Source organism: Salvelinus alpinus, chromosome 22 (assembly GCF_045679555.1).
Source record: "Salvelinus alpinus chromosome 22, SLU_Salpinus.1, whole genome shotgun sequence".
NCBI lineage: Eukaryota > Metazoa > Chordata > Actinopteri > Salmoniformes > Salmonidae > Salvelinus > Salvelinus alpinus.
Genome location: NC_092107.1, coordinates 37,314,843 through 37,331,209, shown reverse-complemented (window position 1 = coordinate 37,331,209; position 16,367 = coordinate 37,314,843). Strand labels below are relative to the sequence as shown.

At 45.4% G+C, this 16,367-nt stretch overlaps 1 protein-coding gene across 1 annotated transcript; it reads right to left on the bottom strand.

The window, feature by feature from the left end:
- Positions 1-628: 628 nt before the first annotated feature.
- Positions 629-16,306, bottom strand: LOC139549661 (uncharacterized). The gene is made up of 3 exons (XM_071360328.1): positions 16,064-16,306; positions 848-1,663; positions 629-805 (listed from the first exon to the last, which is right to left on the bottom strand). Exons 1-3 carry the CDS (start codon positions 16,304-16,306, stop codon positions 629-631), a joined length of 1,236 nt encoding a protein of 411 aa, XP_071216429.1.
- Between the last annotated feature and the right edge of the window lie 61 nt (positions 16,307-16,367).

Below are 16,367 nucleotides of genomic sequence, written 5' to 3'. Positions count from 1 at the left end.
TTAGCATTCTGTAGCATGCACGCACACACAGACACCCACACTCAAAGACACAGAAACACTCTACAAAGTGTCTTATGGTAGCTAATAACTTCCCTATTCCCCCTGGTTTTAATTAGGGACAGTTATTACAGTGTGTTTGATGCGCTCCTCATATTCACAACCATAGTGATGCCCTTACAGTACCTCACTGCTCTTTATCACTAGCCTCTCTCTGTCTCTCTCTCTGTCTCTCTCTCTCTCTCTCTCTCTCTCTCTCTCTCTCTCTCTCTCTCTCTCTCTCTCTCTCCTCTCTTTCTCCTTATCTCTCTTTTATTCTCTCTCGCTCTCATTCTTTCTCACTACTCTCTCTGTATCTCTTTCACACTCGCTCTCTCTCTCTCTCTCTCTCTCTCTTTATCCCTCCCTACACACCGTGATGGATATTGCACAGTTTAAGGCCTATGTTGTACCTCTAATTCTCTCTCTCTCAATTCAATTCAAATGGTCTTTATTGGCATGGGAAACATATGTTTACATGGCAAAGCAAGTGAAATAAACAATATTCATAAATGAAATAAACAATAAGGAATTAACAGTAAACATTTAAAATGTTATATTATTGGCTATGTACAGTGTGTCTGGGAGAGAGTCACACATGTCTGGGGGAGTCTTGTAGATCTGGGGGAGAGTCTTGTTGGTCTGGGGGGGGGAGTCTTGTAGATCTGGGGGAGTCTTGTAGATCTGGGGGAGAGTCACACATGTCTGGGGGAGTCTTGTAGGTCTTGGGGGGAGTCTTGTAGGTCTGGGGGGGGGGAGTCTTGTAGGTCTGGGGGGGGGGGGGTCTTGTAGGTCTGGGGGAGAGTCACACATGTCTGGGGGAGTCTTGCAGGTCTGGGGGAGTCTTGTAGGTCTGGGGGGGGAGTCTTGTAGGTCTGGGGGGGGGAGTCTTGTTGGTCTGGGGGGGGGGTCTTGCAGGTCTGGGGGAGTCTTGTAGGTCTGGGGGGAGTCTTGTAGGTCTGGGGGGGGAGTCGTGTTGGTCTGGGGGGGGGGTCTTGCAGGTCTGGGGGAGTCTTGTAGATCTGGGGGGAGTCTTGTAGGTCTGGGGGGGAGTCTTGTTGGTCTGGGGGGGGTCTTGCAGGTCTGGGGGAGTCTTGTAGGTCTGGGAGGGAGTCTTGCAGGTCTGGGGGAGTCTTGTAGGTCTGGGGGGGGGGTCTTGCAGGTCTGGGGGGGGTCTTGCAGGTCTGGGGGAGTCTTGCAGGTCTGGGGGAGTCTTGTAGGTCTGGGGGGGAGTCTTGTAGGTCTGGGGGGAGTCTTGTAGGTCTGGGGGGAAGTCTTGAAAGTCTGGGGGAGTCTTGCAGGTCTGGGGGAGTCTTGCAGGTCTGGGGGAGTCTTGCAGGTATGGGGGAGTCTTGTAGGTCTGGGGGAGTCTTGTAGGTCTGGGGGAGTCTTGTAGGTCTGGGGGAGTCTTGTAGGTCTGGGGGAGTCTTGTAGGTCTGGGGGAGTCTTGTAGGTCTAGGGGGGAGTCTTGTAGGTCTGGGGGAGTCTTGTAGGTCTGGGGGAGTCTTGTAGGTCTGGGGGAGTCTTGTAGGTCTGGGGAGTCTTGTAGGTCTGGGGGAGTCTTGTAGGTCTGGGGGAGTCTTGTAGGTCTGGGGGAGTCTTGTAGGTCTGGGGGAGTCTTGTAGGTCTGGGGGGGATGCTCATCACTCTGTTGCTGTTGTGTGAGTTGCTGGGGCTACGGTTGACTTGTGATGTCTTTCTTGCTATATTTTCTATCAAAGGAGGGAGGGACACATTTGAATCGATCTGGAGGGTGTTACACAGCTTGAGGCCCAAGTTGTACTGCAATTATCTCTCTCTCTATCTCTCTCTTTCCCTCTCTCTCTACCCCTCCCTCTCTCCTACAAACCCTGATGAAGGGTGATGCACAGCTTGAGGCCTACGTTTTGTTCGGTACAAAAGGAGGAAAGGGAAGCTTCCCAAGCTCCTCTCCTTCCCTCTGTCGGGGATCTAAGGATCTACCCTGACACACACACACACCACAGTGGGGTCCCCTCGTCAGTGTATAGGCGTGTGTGTGTACAACCAAAGCTTGTATTGCTCTTCCTTGTCTCACTACATATGATCTTTAGTGCACCTCTGCAATGTGTATCCTGAAGACCCATAGCCTGTGAAATACAGCAGACCAACCTAGGTGAACTTCTCCTTTAACAGCTGTGAAAGGGAGAATACTAGACACAGGTGAACTTCTTCTCCTTTAACAGATGAGAATGGGAGAATAATAGACACAGGTGAACCTCTCCTTTAACAGATGAGAATGGGAGAATACTAGACAGAGGTGAACTTCTCCTTTAACAGCTGTGAAAGGGAGAATACTAGACAGAGGTGAACTTCTCCTTTAACAGCTGTGAAAGGGAGAATACTAGACAGAGGTGAACTTCTCCTTTAACAGCTGTGAACGGGAGAATACTAGACAGAGATGAACTTCTCCTACGAGGGTTGCTAGGAGGGCTAAATCGTGACGTGGTCAACTGGTGTTGAAAGTGAGGCTTTGCCACGTTGCACCATTGCATTATCCACATGATGATCATGCCCCTAGTCAGCCATCCCTCTCTCTCTCTCCTTGCTGTGCTTAGAGCTCCCTTCAACACTTACTGCTGAATATCTGATAGTGGATGTAGCCGGAAGATTGTCCTGGATTCACAGTTCATCACAACGAGAGAGAGAGAGAGAGAGAGAGAGAGAGAGAGAGAGAGAGAGAGAGAGAGAGAGAGAGAGAGAGAGAGAGAGAGAGAGAGAGAGAGAGAGAGAGAGAGAGAGAGAGAGAGAGAGAGAGAGAGAGAGAGAGAGAGAGAGAGAGAGAGAGAGAGAGAGAGAGAGAGAGAGAGAGAGAGAGAGAGAGAGAGAGAGAGAGAGAGAGAGAGAGAGCAGAGCAGAGCAGAGCAGACGAGAGCAGACGAGACAGACGAGAGCAGACAGACAGACAGACAGACAGACAGACAGACAGACAGACAGACAGACAGACAGACAGACAGACAGACAGACAGACAGACAGACAGACAGACAGACAGACAGACAGACAGACAGACAGACAGACAGACAGACAGACAGACAGACAGACAGACAGACAGACAGACAGACAGACAGACAGACAGACAAACAGAGACAGATAGACAAACAGAGACAGATAGACAGACAGAGATAAGACTGAGGGAGAGAGAGGGAGCGAGCAAGCGAGAGAGAGAGAGGGAGCGAGCAAGCGAGAGAGAGAGAGAGAGAGAGAGAGAGAGACAGGCAGGCAGGCAGACAGACAGACAAACAGAGACAGATAGACAGACAGAGACAGAGAGAGACAGAGAGGCAGATAGACAGACAGACAGACAGACAGACAGACAGACAGACAGAGACAGACAAACAGAGACAGATAGACAGACAGAGATATGACTGAGGGAGAGAGAGGGAGCGAGCAAGCGAGAGAGAGAGAGAAACAGGCAGGCAGGCAGACAGACAGAGACAGATAGACAGACAGACAGAGATAAGACTGAGGGAGAGGTGTAGAGAGAGAGAGAGAGAGAGAGAGAGAGAGAGAGAGAGAGAGAGAGAGAGAGAGAGAGAGAGAGAGAGAGAGAGAGAGAGAGAGAGAGAGAGAGAGAGAGAGAGAGAGAGAGAGAGAGAGAGAGAGAGAGAGAGAGAGAGAGAGAGAGAGAGAGAGAGAGAGAGAGAGAGAGAGAGAGAATGGTTTTAATGCCCAGTCCCGTGTATGTATGGCTTTAATCTTGAGAAGGTTCAAGCTGTCAGCATTCCAAACGGTTTTCAGAGTGAGTGCTCTCTGGAACGCTGCATGGGAGAGGAAAAAGTGTGTGTGTGTGCGTGCTGAGTGTGTGTGCTGGGACTGGTTAGAGACTCTCACTCTTATGTAGAGACTCTCACTCTCACTCTCTCTCTCTCTCGCTGTGATGAACTGTGAATCCAGGACAATATTCCGGCTACATCCACTATCAGATATTCAGCAGTAAGTGTTGAAGGGAGCTCTAAGCACAGCAAGGAGAGAGAGAGAGGGATGGCTGACTAGGGGCATGATCATCATGTACAGACTAACCAGTCCCAGGATGTTTCCTCATGAAGAGACTAACCAGTCCCAGTATGTTTCCTCATGTAAAGACTAACCAGTCCCAGCATGTTTCTTTATGTAGAGACTAACCAGTCCCAGTAAGTTTCCTCATGTAGAGACTAACCAGTCCCAGTATGTTTCCTCATGTAGAGACTAACCAGTCCCAGTATGTTTCCTCATGTAGAGACTAACCAGTCCCAGCATGTTTCTTTATGTAGAGACTAACCAGTCCCAGTCCCAGCATGTTTCCTCATGTAGAGACTAACCAGTCCCAGCATGTTTCCTCATGTAGAGACTAACCAGTCCCAGTATGTTTCCTCATGTAGAGACTAACCAGTCCCAGTATGTTTCCTCATGTAGAGACTAACCAGTCCCAGTATGTTTCCTCATGTAGAGACTAACCAGTCCCAGCATGTTTCCTCATGTAGAGACTAACCAGTCCCAGTATGTTTCCTCATGTAGAGACTAACCAGTCCCAGTATGTTTCCTCATGTAGAGACTAACCAGTCCCAGTATATTTCCTCATGTAGAGACTAACCAGTCCCAGTATGTTTCCTCATGTAGAGACTAACCAGTCCCAGTATGTTTCCTCATGTAGAGACTAACCAGTCCCAGCATGTTTCCTCATGTAGAGACTAACCAGTCCCAGTATGTTTCCTCATGTAGAGACTAACCAGTCCCAGTATGTTTCCTCATGTAGAGACTAACCAGTCCCAGCATGTTTCTTTATGTAGAGACTAACCAGTCCCAGTATGTTTCCTCATGTAGAGACTAACCAGTCCCAGTATGTTTCCTCATGTAGAGACTAACCAGTCCCAGTAAGTTTCCTCATGTAGAGACTAACCAGTCCCAGTATGTTTCCTCATGTAGAGACTAACCAGTCCCAGTATGTTTCCTCATGTAGAGACTAACCAGTCCCAGTATGTTTCTTTATGTAGAAACTAACCAGTCCCAGTATGTTTCCTCATGTAGAGACTAACCAGTCCCAGCATGTTTCCGAGACTAACCAGTCCCAGCATGTTTCCTCATGTAGAGACTAACCAGTCCCAGTATGTTTCCTCATGTAGAGACTAACCAGTCCCAGCATGTTTCCGAGACTAACCAGTCCCAGCATGTTTCCTCATGTAGAGACTAACCAGTCCCAGTATGTTTCCTCATGTAGAGACTAACCAGTCCCAGCATGTTTCTTTATGTAGAGACTAACCAGTCCCAGTCCCAGCATGTTTCCTCATGTAGAGACTAACCAGTCCCAGCATGTTTCCTCATGTAGAGACTAACCAGTCCCAGTATGTTTCCTCATGTAGAGACTAACCAGTCCCAGTATGTTTCCTCATGTAGAGACTAACCAGTCCCAGCATGTTTCCTTATGTAGAGACTAACCAGTCCCAGTATGTTTCCTCATGTAGAGACTAACCAGTCCCAGTATGTTTCCTCATGTAGAGACTAACCAGTCCTAGCATGTTTCCTCATGTAGAGACTAACCAGTCCCAGTATGTTTCCTCATGTAGAGACTAACCAGTCCCAGTATGTTTCCTCATGTAGAGACTAACCAGTCCCAGTATGTTTCCTCATGTAGAGACTAACCAGTCCCAGTATGTTTCCTCATGTAGAGACTAACCAGTCCCAGTATGTTTCCTCATGTAGAGACTAACCAGTCCCAGTATGTTTCCTCATGTAGAGACTAACCAGTCCCAGTATGTTTCCTCATGTAGAGACTAACCAGTCCCAGCATGTTTCCTCATGTAGAGACTAACCAGTCCCAGCATGTTTCCTCATGTAGAGACTAACCAGTCCCAGTATGTTTCCTCATGTAGAGACTAACCAGTCCCAGTATGTTTCCTCATGTAGAGACTAACCAGTCCCAGTATGTTTCCTCATGTAGAGACTAACCAGTCCCAGTATGTTTCCTCATGTAGAGACTAACCAGTCCCAGTATGTTTCCTCATGTAGAGACTAACCAGTCCCAGTATGTTTCCTCATGTAGAGACTAACCAGTCCCAGTATGTTTCCTCATGTAGAGACTAACCAGTCCCAGTATGTTTCCTCATGTAGAGACTAACCAGTCCCAGTATGTTTCCTTATGTAGAGACTAACCAGTCCCAGCATGTTTCCTCATGTAGAGACTAACCAGTCCCAGTATGTTTCCTCATGTAGAGACTAACCAGTCCCAGTATGTTTCCTCATGTAGAGACTAACCAGTCCCAGTATGTTTCCTCATGTAAAGACTAACCAGTCCCAGCATGTTTCTTTATGTAGAGACTAACCAGTCCCAGTAAGTTTCCTCATGTAGAGACTAACCAGTCCCAGTATGTTTCCTCATGTAGAGACTAACCAGTCCCAGTATGTTTCCTCATGTAGAGACTAACCAGTCCCAGCATGTTTCTTTATGTAGAGACTAACCAGTCCCAGTCCCAGCATGTTTCCTCATGTAGAGACTAACCAGTCCCAGCATGTTTCCTCATGTAGAGACTAACCAGTCCCAGTATGTTTCCTCATGTAGAGACTAACCAGTCCCAGTATGTTTCCTCATGTAGAGACTAACCAGTCCCAGTATGTTTCCTCATGTAGAGACTAACCAGTCCCAGCATGTTTCCTCATGTAGAGACTAACCAGTCCCAGTATGTTTCCTCATGTAGAGACTAACCAGTCCCAGTATGTTTCCTCATGTAGAGACTAACCAGTCCCAGTATATTTCCTCATGTAGAGACTAACCAGTCCCAGTATGTTTCCTCATGTAGAGACTAACCAGTCCCAGTATGTTTCCTCATGTAGAGACTAACCAGTCCCAGCATGTTTCCTCATGTAGAGACTAACCAGTCCCAGTATGTTTCCTCATGTAGAGACTAACCAGTCCCAGTATGTTTCCTCATGTAGAGACTAACCAGTCCCAGCATGTTTCTTTATGTAGAGACTAACCAGTCCCAGTATGTTTCCTCATGTAGAGACTAACCAGTCCCAGTATGTTTCCTCATGTAGAGACTAACCAGTCCCAGTAAGTTTCCTCATGTAGAGACTAACCAGTCCCAGTATGTTTCCTCATGTAGAGACTAACCAGTCCCAGTATGTTTCCTCATGTAGAGACTAACCAGTCCCAGTATGTTTCTTTATGTAGAAACTAACCAGTCCCAGTATGTTTCCTCATGTAGAGACTAACCAGTCCCAGCATGTTTCCGAGACTAACCAGTCCCAGCATGTTTCCTCATGTAGAGACTAACCAGTCCCAGTATGTTTCCTCATGTAGAGACTAACCAGTCCCAGCATGTTTCCGAGACTAACCAGTCCCAGCATGTTTCCTCATGTAGAGACTAACCAGTCCCAGTATGTTTCCTCATGTAGAGACTAACCAGTCCCAGCATGTTTCTTTATGTAGAGACTAACCAGTCCCAGTCCCAGCATGTTTCCTCATGTAGAGACTAACCAGTCCCAGCATGTTTCCTCATGTAGAGACTAACCAGTCCCAGTATGTTTCCTCATGTAGAGACTAACCAGTCCCAGTATGTTTCCTCATGTAGAGACTAACCAGTCCCAGCATGTTTCCTTATGTAGAGACTAACCAGTCCCAGTATGTTTCCTCATGTAGAGACTAACCAGTCCCAGTATGTTTCCTCATGTAGAGACTAACCAGTCCTAGCATGTTTCCTCATGTAGAGACTAACCAGTCCCAGTATGTTTCCTCATGTAGAGACTAACCAGTCCCAGTATGTTTCCTCATGTAGAGACTAACCAGTCCCAGTATGTTTCCTCATGTAGAGACTAACCAGTCCCAGTATGTTTCCTCATGTAGAGACTAACCAGTCCCAGTATGTTTCCTCATGTAGAGACTAACCAGTCCCAGTATGTTTCCTCATGTAGAGACTAACCAGTCCCAGTATGTTTCCTCATGTAGAGACTAACCAGTCCCAGCATGTTTCCTCATGTAGAGACTAACCAGTCCCAGTATGTTTCCTCATGTAGAGACTAACCAGTCCCAGTATGTTTCCTCATGTAGAGACTAACCAGTCCCAGTATGTTTCCTCATGTAGAGACTAACCAGTCCCAGTATGTTTCCTCATGTAGAGACTAACCAGTCCCAGTATGTTTCCTCATGTAGAGACTAACCAGTCCCAGTATGTTTCCTCATGTAGAGACTAACCAGTCCCAGTATGTTTCCTCATGTAGAGACTAACCAGTCCCAGTATGTTTCCTCATGTAGAGACTAACCAGTCCCAGTATGTTTCCTCATGTAGAGACTAACCAGTCCCTGTATGTTTCCTTATGTAGAGACTAACCAGTCCCAGCATGTTTCCTCATGTAGAGACTAACCAGTCCCAGTATGTTTCCTCATGTAGAGACTAACCAGTCCCAGTATGTTTCCTCATGTAGAGACTAACCAGTCCCAGTATGTTTCCTCATGTAGAGACTAACCAGTCCCAGCATGTTTCCTCATGTAGAGACTAACCAGTCCCAGTATGTTTCCTCATGTAGAGACTAACCAGTCCCAGTATGTTTCCTCATGTAGAGACTAACCAGTCCCAGTATGTTTCCTCATGTAGAGACTAACCAGTCCCAGCATGTTTCTTTATGTAGAGACTAACCAGTCCCAGCATGTTTCCTCATGTAGAGACTAACCAGTCCCAGTATGTTTCCTCATGTAGAGACTAACCAGTCCCAGTATGTTTCCTCATGTAGAGACTAACCAGTCCCAGTATGTTTCCTCATGTAAAGACTAACCAGTCCCAGCATGTTTCTTTATGTAGAGACTAACCAGTCCCAGTAAGTTTCCTCATGTAGAGACTAACCAGTCCCAGTATGTTTCCTCATGTAGAGACTAACCAGTCCCAGTATGTTTCCTCATGTAGAGACTAACCAGTCCCAGCATGTTTCTTTATGTAGAGACTAACCAGTCCCAGTCCCAGCATGTTTCCTCATGTAGAGACTAACCAGTACCAGCATGTTTCCTCATGTAGAGACTAACCAGTCCCAGTATGTTTCCTCATGTAGAGACTAACCAGTCCCAGTATGTTTCCTCATGTAGAGACTAACCAGTCCCAGTATGTTTCCTCATGTAGAGACTAACCAGTCCCAGCATGTTTCCTCATGTAGAGACTAACCAGTCCCAGTATGTTTCCTCATGTAGAGACTAACCAGTCCCAGTATGTTTCCTCATGTAGAGACTAACCAGTCCCAGTATATTTCCTCATGTAGAGACTAACCAGTCCCAGTATGTTTCCTCATGTAGAGACTAACCAGTCCCAGTATGTTTCCTCATGTAGAGACTAACCAGTCCCAGCATGTTTCCTCATGTAGAGACTAACCAGTCCCAGTATGTTTCCTCATGTAGAGACTAACCAGTCCCAGTATGTTTCCTCATGTAGAGACTAACCAGTCCCAGCATGTTTCTTTATGTAGAGACTAACCAGTCCCAGTATGTTTCCTCATGTAGAGACTAACCAGTCCCAGTATGTTTCCTCATGTAGAGACTAACCAGTCCCAGTAAGTTTCCTCATGTAGAGACTAACCAGTCCCAGTATGTTTCCTCATGTAGAGACTAACCAGTCCCAGTATGTTTCCTCATGTAGAGACTAACCAGTCCCAGTATGTTTCTTTATGTAGAAACTAACCAGTCCCAGTATGTTTCCTCATGTAGAGACTAACCAGTCCCAGCATGTTTCCGAGACTAACCAGTCCCAGCATGTTTCCTCATGTAGAGACTAACCAGTCCCAGTATGTTTCCTCATGTAGAGACTAACCAGTCCCAGCATGTTTCCGAGACTAACCAGTCCCAGCATGTTTCCTCATGTAGAGACTAACCAGTCCCAGTATGTTTCCTCATGTAGAGACTAACCAGTCCCAGCATGTTTCTTTATGTAGAGACTAACCAGTCCCAGTCCCAGCATGTTTCCTCATGTAGAGACTAACCAGTCCCAGCATGTTTCCTCATGTAGAGACTAACCAGTCCCAGTATGTTTCCTCATGTAGAGACTAACCAGTCCCAGTATGTTTCCTCATGTAGAGACTAACCAGTCCCAGCATGTTTCCTTATGTAGAGACTAACCAGTCCCAGTATGTTTCCTCATGTAGAGACTAACCAGTCCCAGTATGTTTCCTCATGTAGAGACTAACCAGTCCTAGCATGTTTCCTCATGTAGAGACTAACCAGTCCCAGTATGTTTCCTCATGTAGAGACTAACCAGTCCCAGTATGTTTCCTCATGTAGAGACTAACCAGTCCCAGTATGTTTCCTCATGTAGAGACTAACCAGTCCCAGTATGTTTCCTCATGTAGAGACTAACCAGTCCCAGTATGTTTCCTCATGTAGAGACTAACCAGTCCCAGTATGTTTCCTCATGTAGAGACTAACCAGTCCCAGTATGTTTCCTCATGTAGAGACTAACCAGTCCCAGCATGTTTCCTCATGTAGAGACTAACCAGTCCCAGTATGTTTCCTCATGTAGAGACTAACCAGTCCCAGTATGTTTCCTCATGTAGAGACTAACCAGTCCCAGCATGTTTCCTCATGTAGAGACTAACCAGTCCCAGTATGTTTCCTCATGTAGAGACTAACCAGTCCCAGTATGTTTCCTCATGTAGAGACTAACCAGTCCCAGTATGTTTCCTCATGTAGAGACTAACCAGTCCCAGCATGTTTCTTTATGTAGAGACTAACCAGTCCCAGCATGTTTCCTCATGTAGAGACTAACCAGTCCCAGTATGTTTCCTCATGTAGAGACTAACCAGTCCCAGTATGTTTCCTCATGTAGAGACTAACCAGTCCCAGTATGTTTCCTCATGTAGAGACTAACCAGTCCCAGTATGTTTCCTTATGTAGAGACTAACCAGTCCCAGTATGTTTCCTCATGTAGAGACTAACCAGTCCCAGCATGTTTCCTCATGTAGAGACTAACCAGTCCCAGTATGTTTCCTCATGTAGAGACTAACCAGTCCCAGTATGTTTCCTCATGTAGAGACTAACCAGTCCCAGTATGTTTCCTTATGTAGAGACTAACCAGTCCCAGTATGTTTCCTCATGTAGAGACTAACCAGTCCCAGTATGTTTCCTCATGTAGAGACTAACCAGTCCCAGTATGTTTCCTCATGTAGAGACTAACCAGTCCCAGTATGTTTCCTCATGTAGAGACTAACCAGTCCCAGTATGTTTCCTCATGTAGAGACTAACCAGTCCCAGTATGTTTCCTTATGTAGAGACTAACCAGTCCCAGTATGTTTCCTCATGTAGAGACTAACCAGTCCCAGTATGTTTCCTCATGTAGAGACTAACCAGTCCCAGTATGTTTCCTCATGTAGAGACTAACCAGTCCCAGTATGTTTCCTCATGTAGAGACTAACCAGTCCCAGTATGTTTCCTTATGTAGAGACTAACCAGTCCCAGTATGTTTCCTCATGTAGAGACTAACCAGTCCCAGTATGTTTCCTCATGTAGAGACTAACCAGTCCCAGTATGTTTCCTCATGTAGAGACTAACCAGTCCCAGCTGATGGCCTCATCTGACGTTAGGACACTGGAGCATCAAATATTAATCCTACACCCATCAGATCAACTGTACTTCGTGCTAATTGGATCCTTTGATTTAAGCACATTTGACTCCAGCCTGGAAGTGGAGAGGCCAGTTGTAAAGTCTCTCAGGGCCCAGGGCTGTTTCTATTTGCTGAGGTTACCATGATTTCACTGGGGTTAGGAGTAAAGATGTTCAATTATTGCTGCATTGGTTGTGATGTGTCCTTGATATTGAAGGAGGACAGATGTAACTCTATGGTATAGACCTGATTTCAGGGATCTTGCGTACACTGTGAGTCGTTAAATATTCCTTTTGAAGGCTACTTCAAGAAAATATGTTTGATTTACAGAAAATGTTCAATTTAGATTAATTTTAATGCGTATTTTTCTTTCTACTCTTTGGTACTGGTGTTGATTATCTCTGGTTAGAGGTGCTGATTCTCTCTGGTTAGAGGTGTTGATTCTCTCTGGTTATAGGTGTTGATTCTCTCTGGTTATAGGTGTTGATTCTCTCTGGTTATAGGTGTTGATTCTCTCTGGTTAGAGGTGTTGATTCTCTCTGGTTACAGGTGTTGATTCTCTCTGGTTAGAGGTGTTGATTCTCTCTGGTTACAGGTGTTGATTCTCTCTGGTTACAGGTGTTGATTCTCCCTGGTTAGAGGTGTTGATTCTCTCTGGTTACAGGTGTTGATTCTCCCTGGTTAGAGGTGTTGATTCTCTCTGGTTATAGGTGTTGATTCTCCCTGGTTACTGGTGTTGATTCTCTTCAGTTAGAGGTGTTGATTCTCCCTGGTTAGTGGTGTTGATTCTCTCTGGTTAGAGGTGGTGATTATGTCTGGTTAGAGGTGTTGATTATCTCTGGTTAGAGGTGTTGATTCTCCCTGTGATTTGTCTTTGTTGAGTATCAAACAACCCAGACCCTGTATGCTGATTATGGTAAATGGTTGTCTGTGGTCTGTGGCCTATTCTCTCACTCATTGAGTGGTGTTGTTGCCGCCTCATTGAGTCCCCACTAAAACCTCTCTCCTTCATTATGATGGAGCTGAGAGTCCACTCAGGGCAGAGACCATGTCTTCTCTCTCCGTGTGTGTGTGTGTGTGTGTGTGTGTGTGTGTGTGTGTGTGTGTGTGTGTGTGTGTGTGTGTGTGTGTGTGTGTGTGTGTGTGTGTGTGTGTGTGTGTGTGTGTGTGTGTGTGTGTGTGTGTGTGTGTGTGTGTGTGTGTGTGTGTGTGTGTGTGTTTGCGTGTTTTTGCGCGTGTTTTTGCGCGTGTGTTTGTGTTTGCGTGTTTTTGTGTGTGTGTGTGTGTTTTTGTGTGTGTGTGGACACTGTTTGTGGGCATATGCATCATGTCAGCTCTCATCAGCCACACCAGGTAGTATCAGGAGGAGTGTCTGACCCAGCCATTAGGGAATGCTGCGGAGCGTTTCGGAATGCTGCGGCTTTGGAAAATAAAAACAATTTGTGAGAGAGTGGGAGGAATGAATGATAGAATGCAAGCGGAACATTAAATAGCATTCCGGAACAGAACGTTAGGCGCAGACAATAAAAGGCAATCAGGGACAATGCTGGTTAGAATGAACACAGGTGAAACATAGAGGGTTTTGGGTTTTACAGCTGAAAGCAGGAGTGATGAGGGAAATTATACAATGCCTTAGCCATGTCATTATGCTAAGTATCACTCTCTTTCTCTCTCTCTTTCTCACCTCAATTCAATGGGGTTTATTGGCATGGTAAACATGTTTATATTGCCAAAGCAAATGGAATAGACAATAAACAGAAGGGAAATAAACAAGGGAAACACTAGTGAACATTACACTCGCAAAAGTTTTTAAAGAATATAGACATTTCGAATGTGATATTAGTGGGTCGTGACGTGACTACCATTAATGTGATGCCGGCTATTCATCTAATAATTACCTAACGTTTAATTATTACCCGATTTTAAATTAAACATGTAACAATTAAATCATTAGGAATCTGGGGCACCACGGGAAAATTTTGTTTAATGAGTTACCATTTCCCAAATTAACTCAAGAATATATCAGAATATATCTATCATACCAGTCATCAATCAATCATTTCCTCATATTGGTCTCATTCTGAACGTTGTTGACCTCGTAAATCTGCACGAACGCTAGCCTAAATGATGAATCAGCGATATACAAATGAATTCTTTATTTATCAGCTTAATTCTTTATTTACTAACTAACTAAATAATCACGCAGAATTACATAAACACACACACAGTATAGATTATCGATTACAAACATAATGCAATGAAAAGTCCTTAGTGGACTAACCCGGTATGACGGTTTGGTTATACAATGGGAATGGAGGAGCAAGATAAAGAGAGCGGGAGAGACAAAGAGAGTGGGCTGGTACATACATGTGGAAGCAATGCTCATGGGAATGAAAACTTTGCACATGAATGACCGCTCATTCGATAATAATTGCAATGTATAAATTTACACTTGTATGTCTTTGTCGTTTCTCTCTGTTGAAATCGCCCGGTCCGTCTATGGGGAGTAGTTTGGCAGAAAGTCTCTCGTTTGTCCACCAGAGGTCAAAACGTCCAGATGTAGTTGTAGTTTTATTTTGTTCTGGAGTGTTAGAATAGATCCACCAGAGGTCAAAACGTCCAGATGTAGCTGTAGTTTTATTTTGTTCTGGAGTGTTAGAATAGATCCACCAGAGGTCAAAACGTCCAGATGTAGCTGTAGTTTTATTTTGTTCTGGAGTGTTAGAATGGATCCATCAGAGGTGTATCACATGGTGTTGATGGGGAACTGATCTTCTTTCCCTTCTGGGTCAATTGTTCTCGACTACTTTACATAACCCAGGTGCAGACTGGGAATGTTTGGTATAGTCTTCGCCTTCTTCACTCGTCGAGAGTTTCAGAGGGTCTTACGATTTTCTGCTCTTGTAGTTTTAAACCATTTGTCAGCCGTGTAGCCACCGCTTCACGCTGTCTGGTTGGTATTTAGATTACAACCATTTCAGCGTGTGGGCTGCGTCCTCACGTTCTCTGGTCTAATATGTTCATTCTTCAGCGAGTCACTCGCCTTGGAGGGCGGTTCCATCACGTTGCCACAATGTCTGTGTTCACGTGGGTTGAAGTCACATTGTTTTCTTTCACAAATAATTTCATGTTTAAATCATCGAAGTTTTACAACATTTAGATGCAAACCTGGTAACTCCGTAATGACATCACAAAATGATAAATGATTTGACATGATTATTGTTTGAAGCCCCACCAACCATTTCCCACATTCTTTATTTTAGAAATAGTGTTTCATTATCCACTTTTGGATGTTGGAGTTTTGTGAAAGTCCCTCTCTACACACATCACATTCCTTTGTTCAATACTGAAGGCCAAAAAGCGAAAGTTTTTCGACTGGCGTTAAGCCATAAAACCGGCCAAACCCCCCCCCCCCCCTCCTCTCCCACAGGAGAGAGGGGGGGTCTGGCTATCCTCAAACATTTGCCTAGCTGATGGGTCCTTTTGATCCTCACCAAGAAGAGAGTCATGAGGATCATGATATATCAAAGGGTATATCAAAGGGAAAATAAATAAACAGAGTAAATATATGTTCTATTTACAATGTTGTTTGTGTTCCACTGGTTGCCCTTTTCTCATGGCAACGGGCCACACATCTTACTGCTGTGATGTCACACTGCTGTATTTCACCTAACAGATATGAGAGTTTATAAATGTTTGATTTGTTTTTTAATTCTTTGTGGATCTGTGTAATCTGAGAGAAAAATGTGTCTCTAACGTGGTCATACATTTGTCAGGGGGTTAGGAAGTGCAGCTCAGTTTCCACCTCATTTTGTGGGCAGTTCTGGCATTTAGGTCACCACAGACTAGTACATGTCCCTGGGCCTGGAAATGATTGATCTCCCCCTCTAGGATGGAGAAGTTGTCTTCATTAAAGTATGGGGGTTCTAGTGGGGGGGATATAGGTAGCAGACAGGAAGACATTGTAATCTGTTGGGATCATTTCCTTTTGAATTTCTAGCTAGATGTAAAATTGTCCTGTTTTGATTAATTTAAAAGAGTGGGTTCTTTTGGCAAACTCCAAGCGGGCAGTCATGTGCCTTTTACTGAGGAGTGGCTTCCGTCAGGCCACTCTACTGTAAAGGCCTGCTTGATGGAGTGCTGCAGAGATGGTTGTCCTTCTGGAAGGTTCTCCCATCTCCACAGAGGAACTCTGGAGTTCTGTCAGAGTGAACATCAGGTTCTTGGTCACCTCCCTGACCACAGCCCTTTATGTACAAAAAAAATTAAAAACTTGTTTTCACTTTGTAATTATGAGGTATTGTGTGTAGATTGCTGAGGATTTTGTGTTTGTTTTTTAAAATTCATTTTGGAATAAGGCTGTAACGTAACAAAATGTGTAAAAAGTCAAGGGGTCTGAATACTTTCCGAAGGCACTATTTTCCTTTGGAGAAGTGGAGGTTGGGCCTGTTTGCCTGGTCACGGCCTGGGCATATCTGTGACTTTCTTTGTTGAGGTGCTCTTTGCGAGAGTGGGTGGCATGGGGTGGGCAGGAGGGGTATGGGTCTGAGGGGGCCAAGATTGGGTGTGGGCATGGTAGGTTTGTGGGGGTATTGAGGTCCTCTATGTGTAGGTCCGAGGGGTGGGGGGATCCCGGAGGTCTGGGCGAGGTCTCCGTTGGTATGTTGCTCCTGTGGGAGGTGTTGCGGTTGAGGGCGATGTCCATTAGGATCCTGGCGAAGGTGGAATCTGCTGCCTTGTAGAGGTGGACCTGGTTGTAAAGGCTG

What these genes read in the sequence shown, in the direction of transcription:
- LOC139549661 (XM_071360328.1), bottom strand. Translation starts at nt 16,306, where the DNA reads ATGGACATCGCCCTCAACCGCAACACCTCCCACAGGAGCAACATACCA. An exon ending in GTCACAGATATGCCCAGGCC is followed by an intron (nt 1,664 to 16,063) that starts GTGACCAGGCAA and finishes CATCCCCCCCAG; the next exon opens with ACCTACAAGACTCCCCCAGA. An exon ending in TGCAAGACTCCCCCAGACAT is followed by an intron (nt 806 to 847) that starts GTGTGACTCTCC and finishes CCCCCCCCCCAG; the next exon opens with ACCTACAAGACTCCCCCCCC.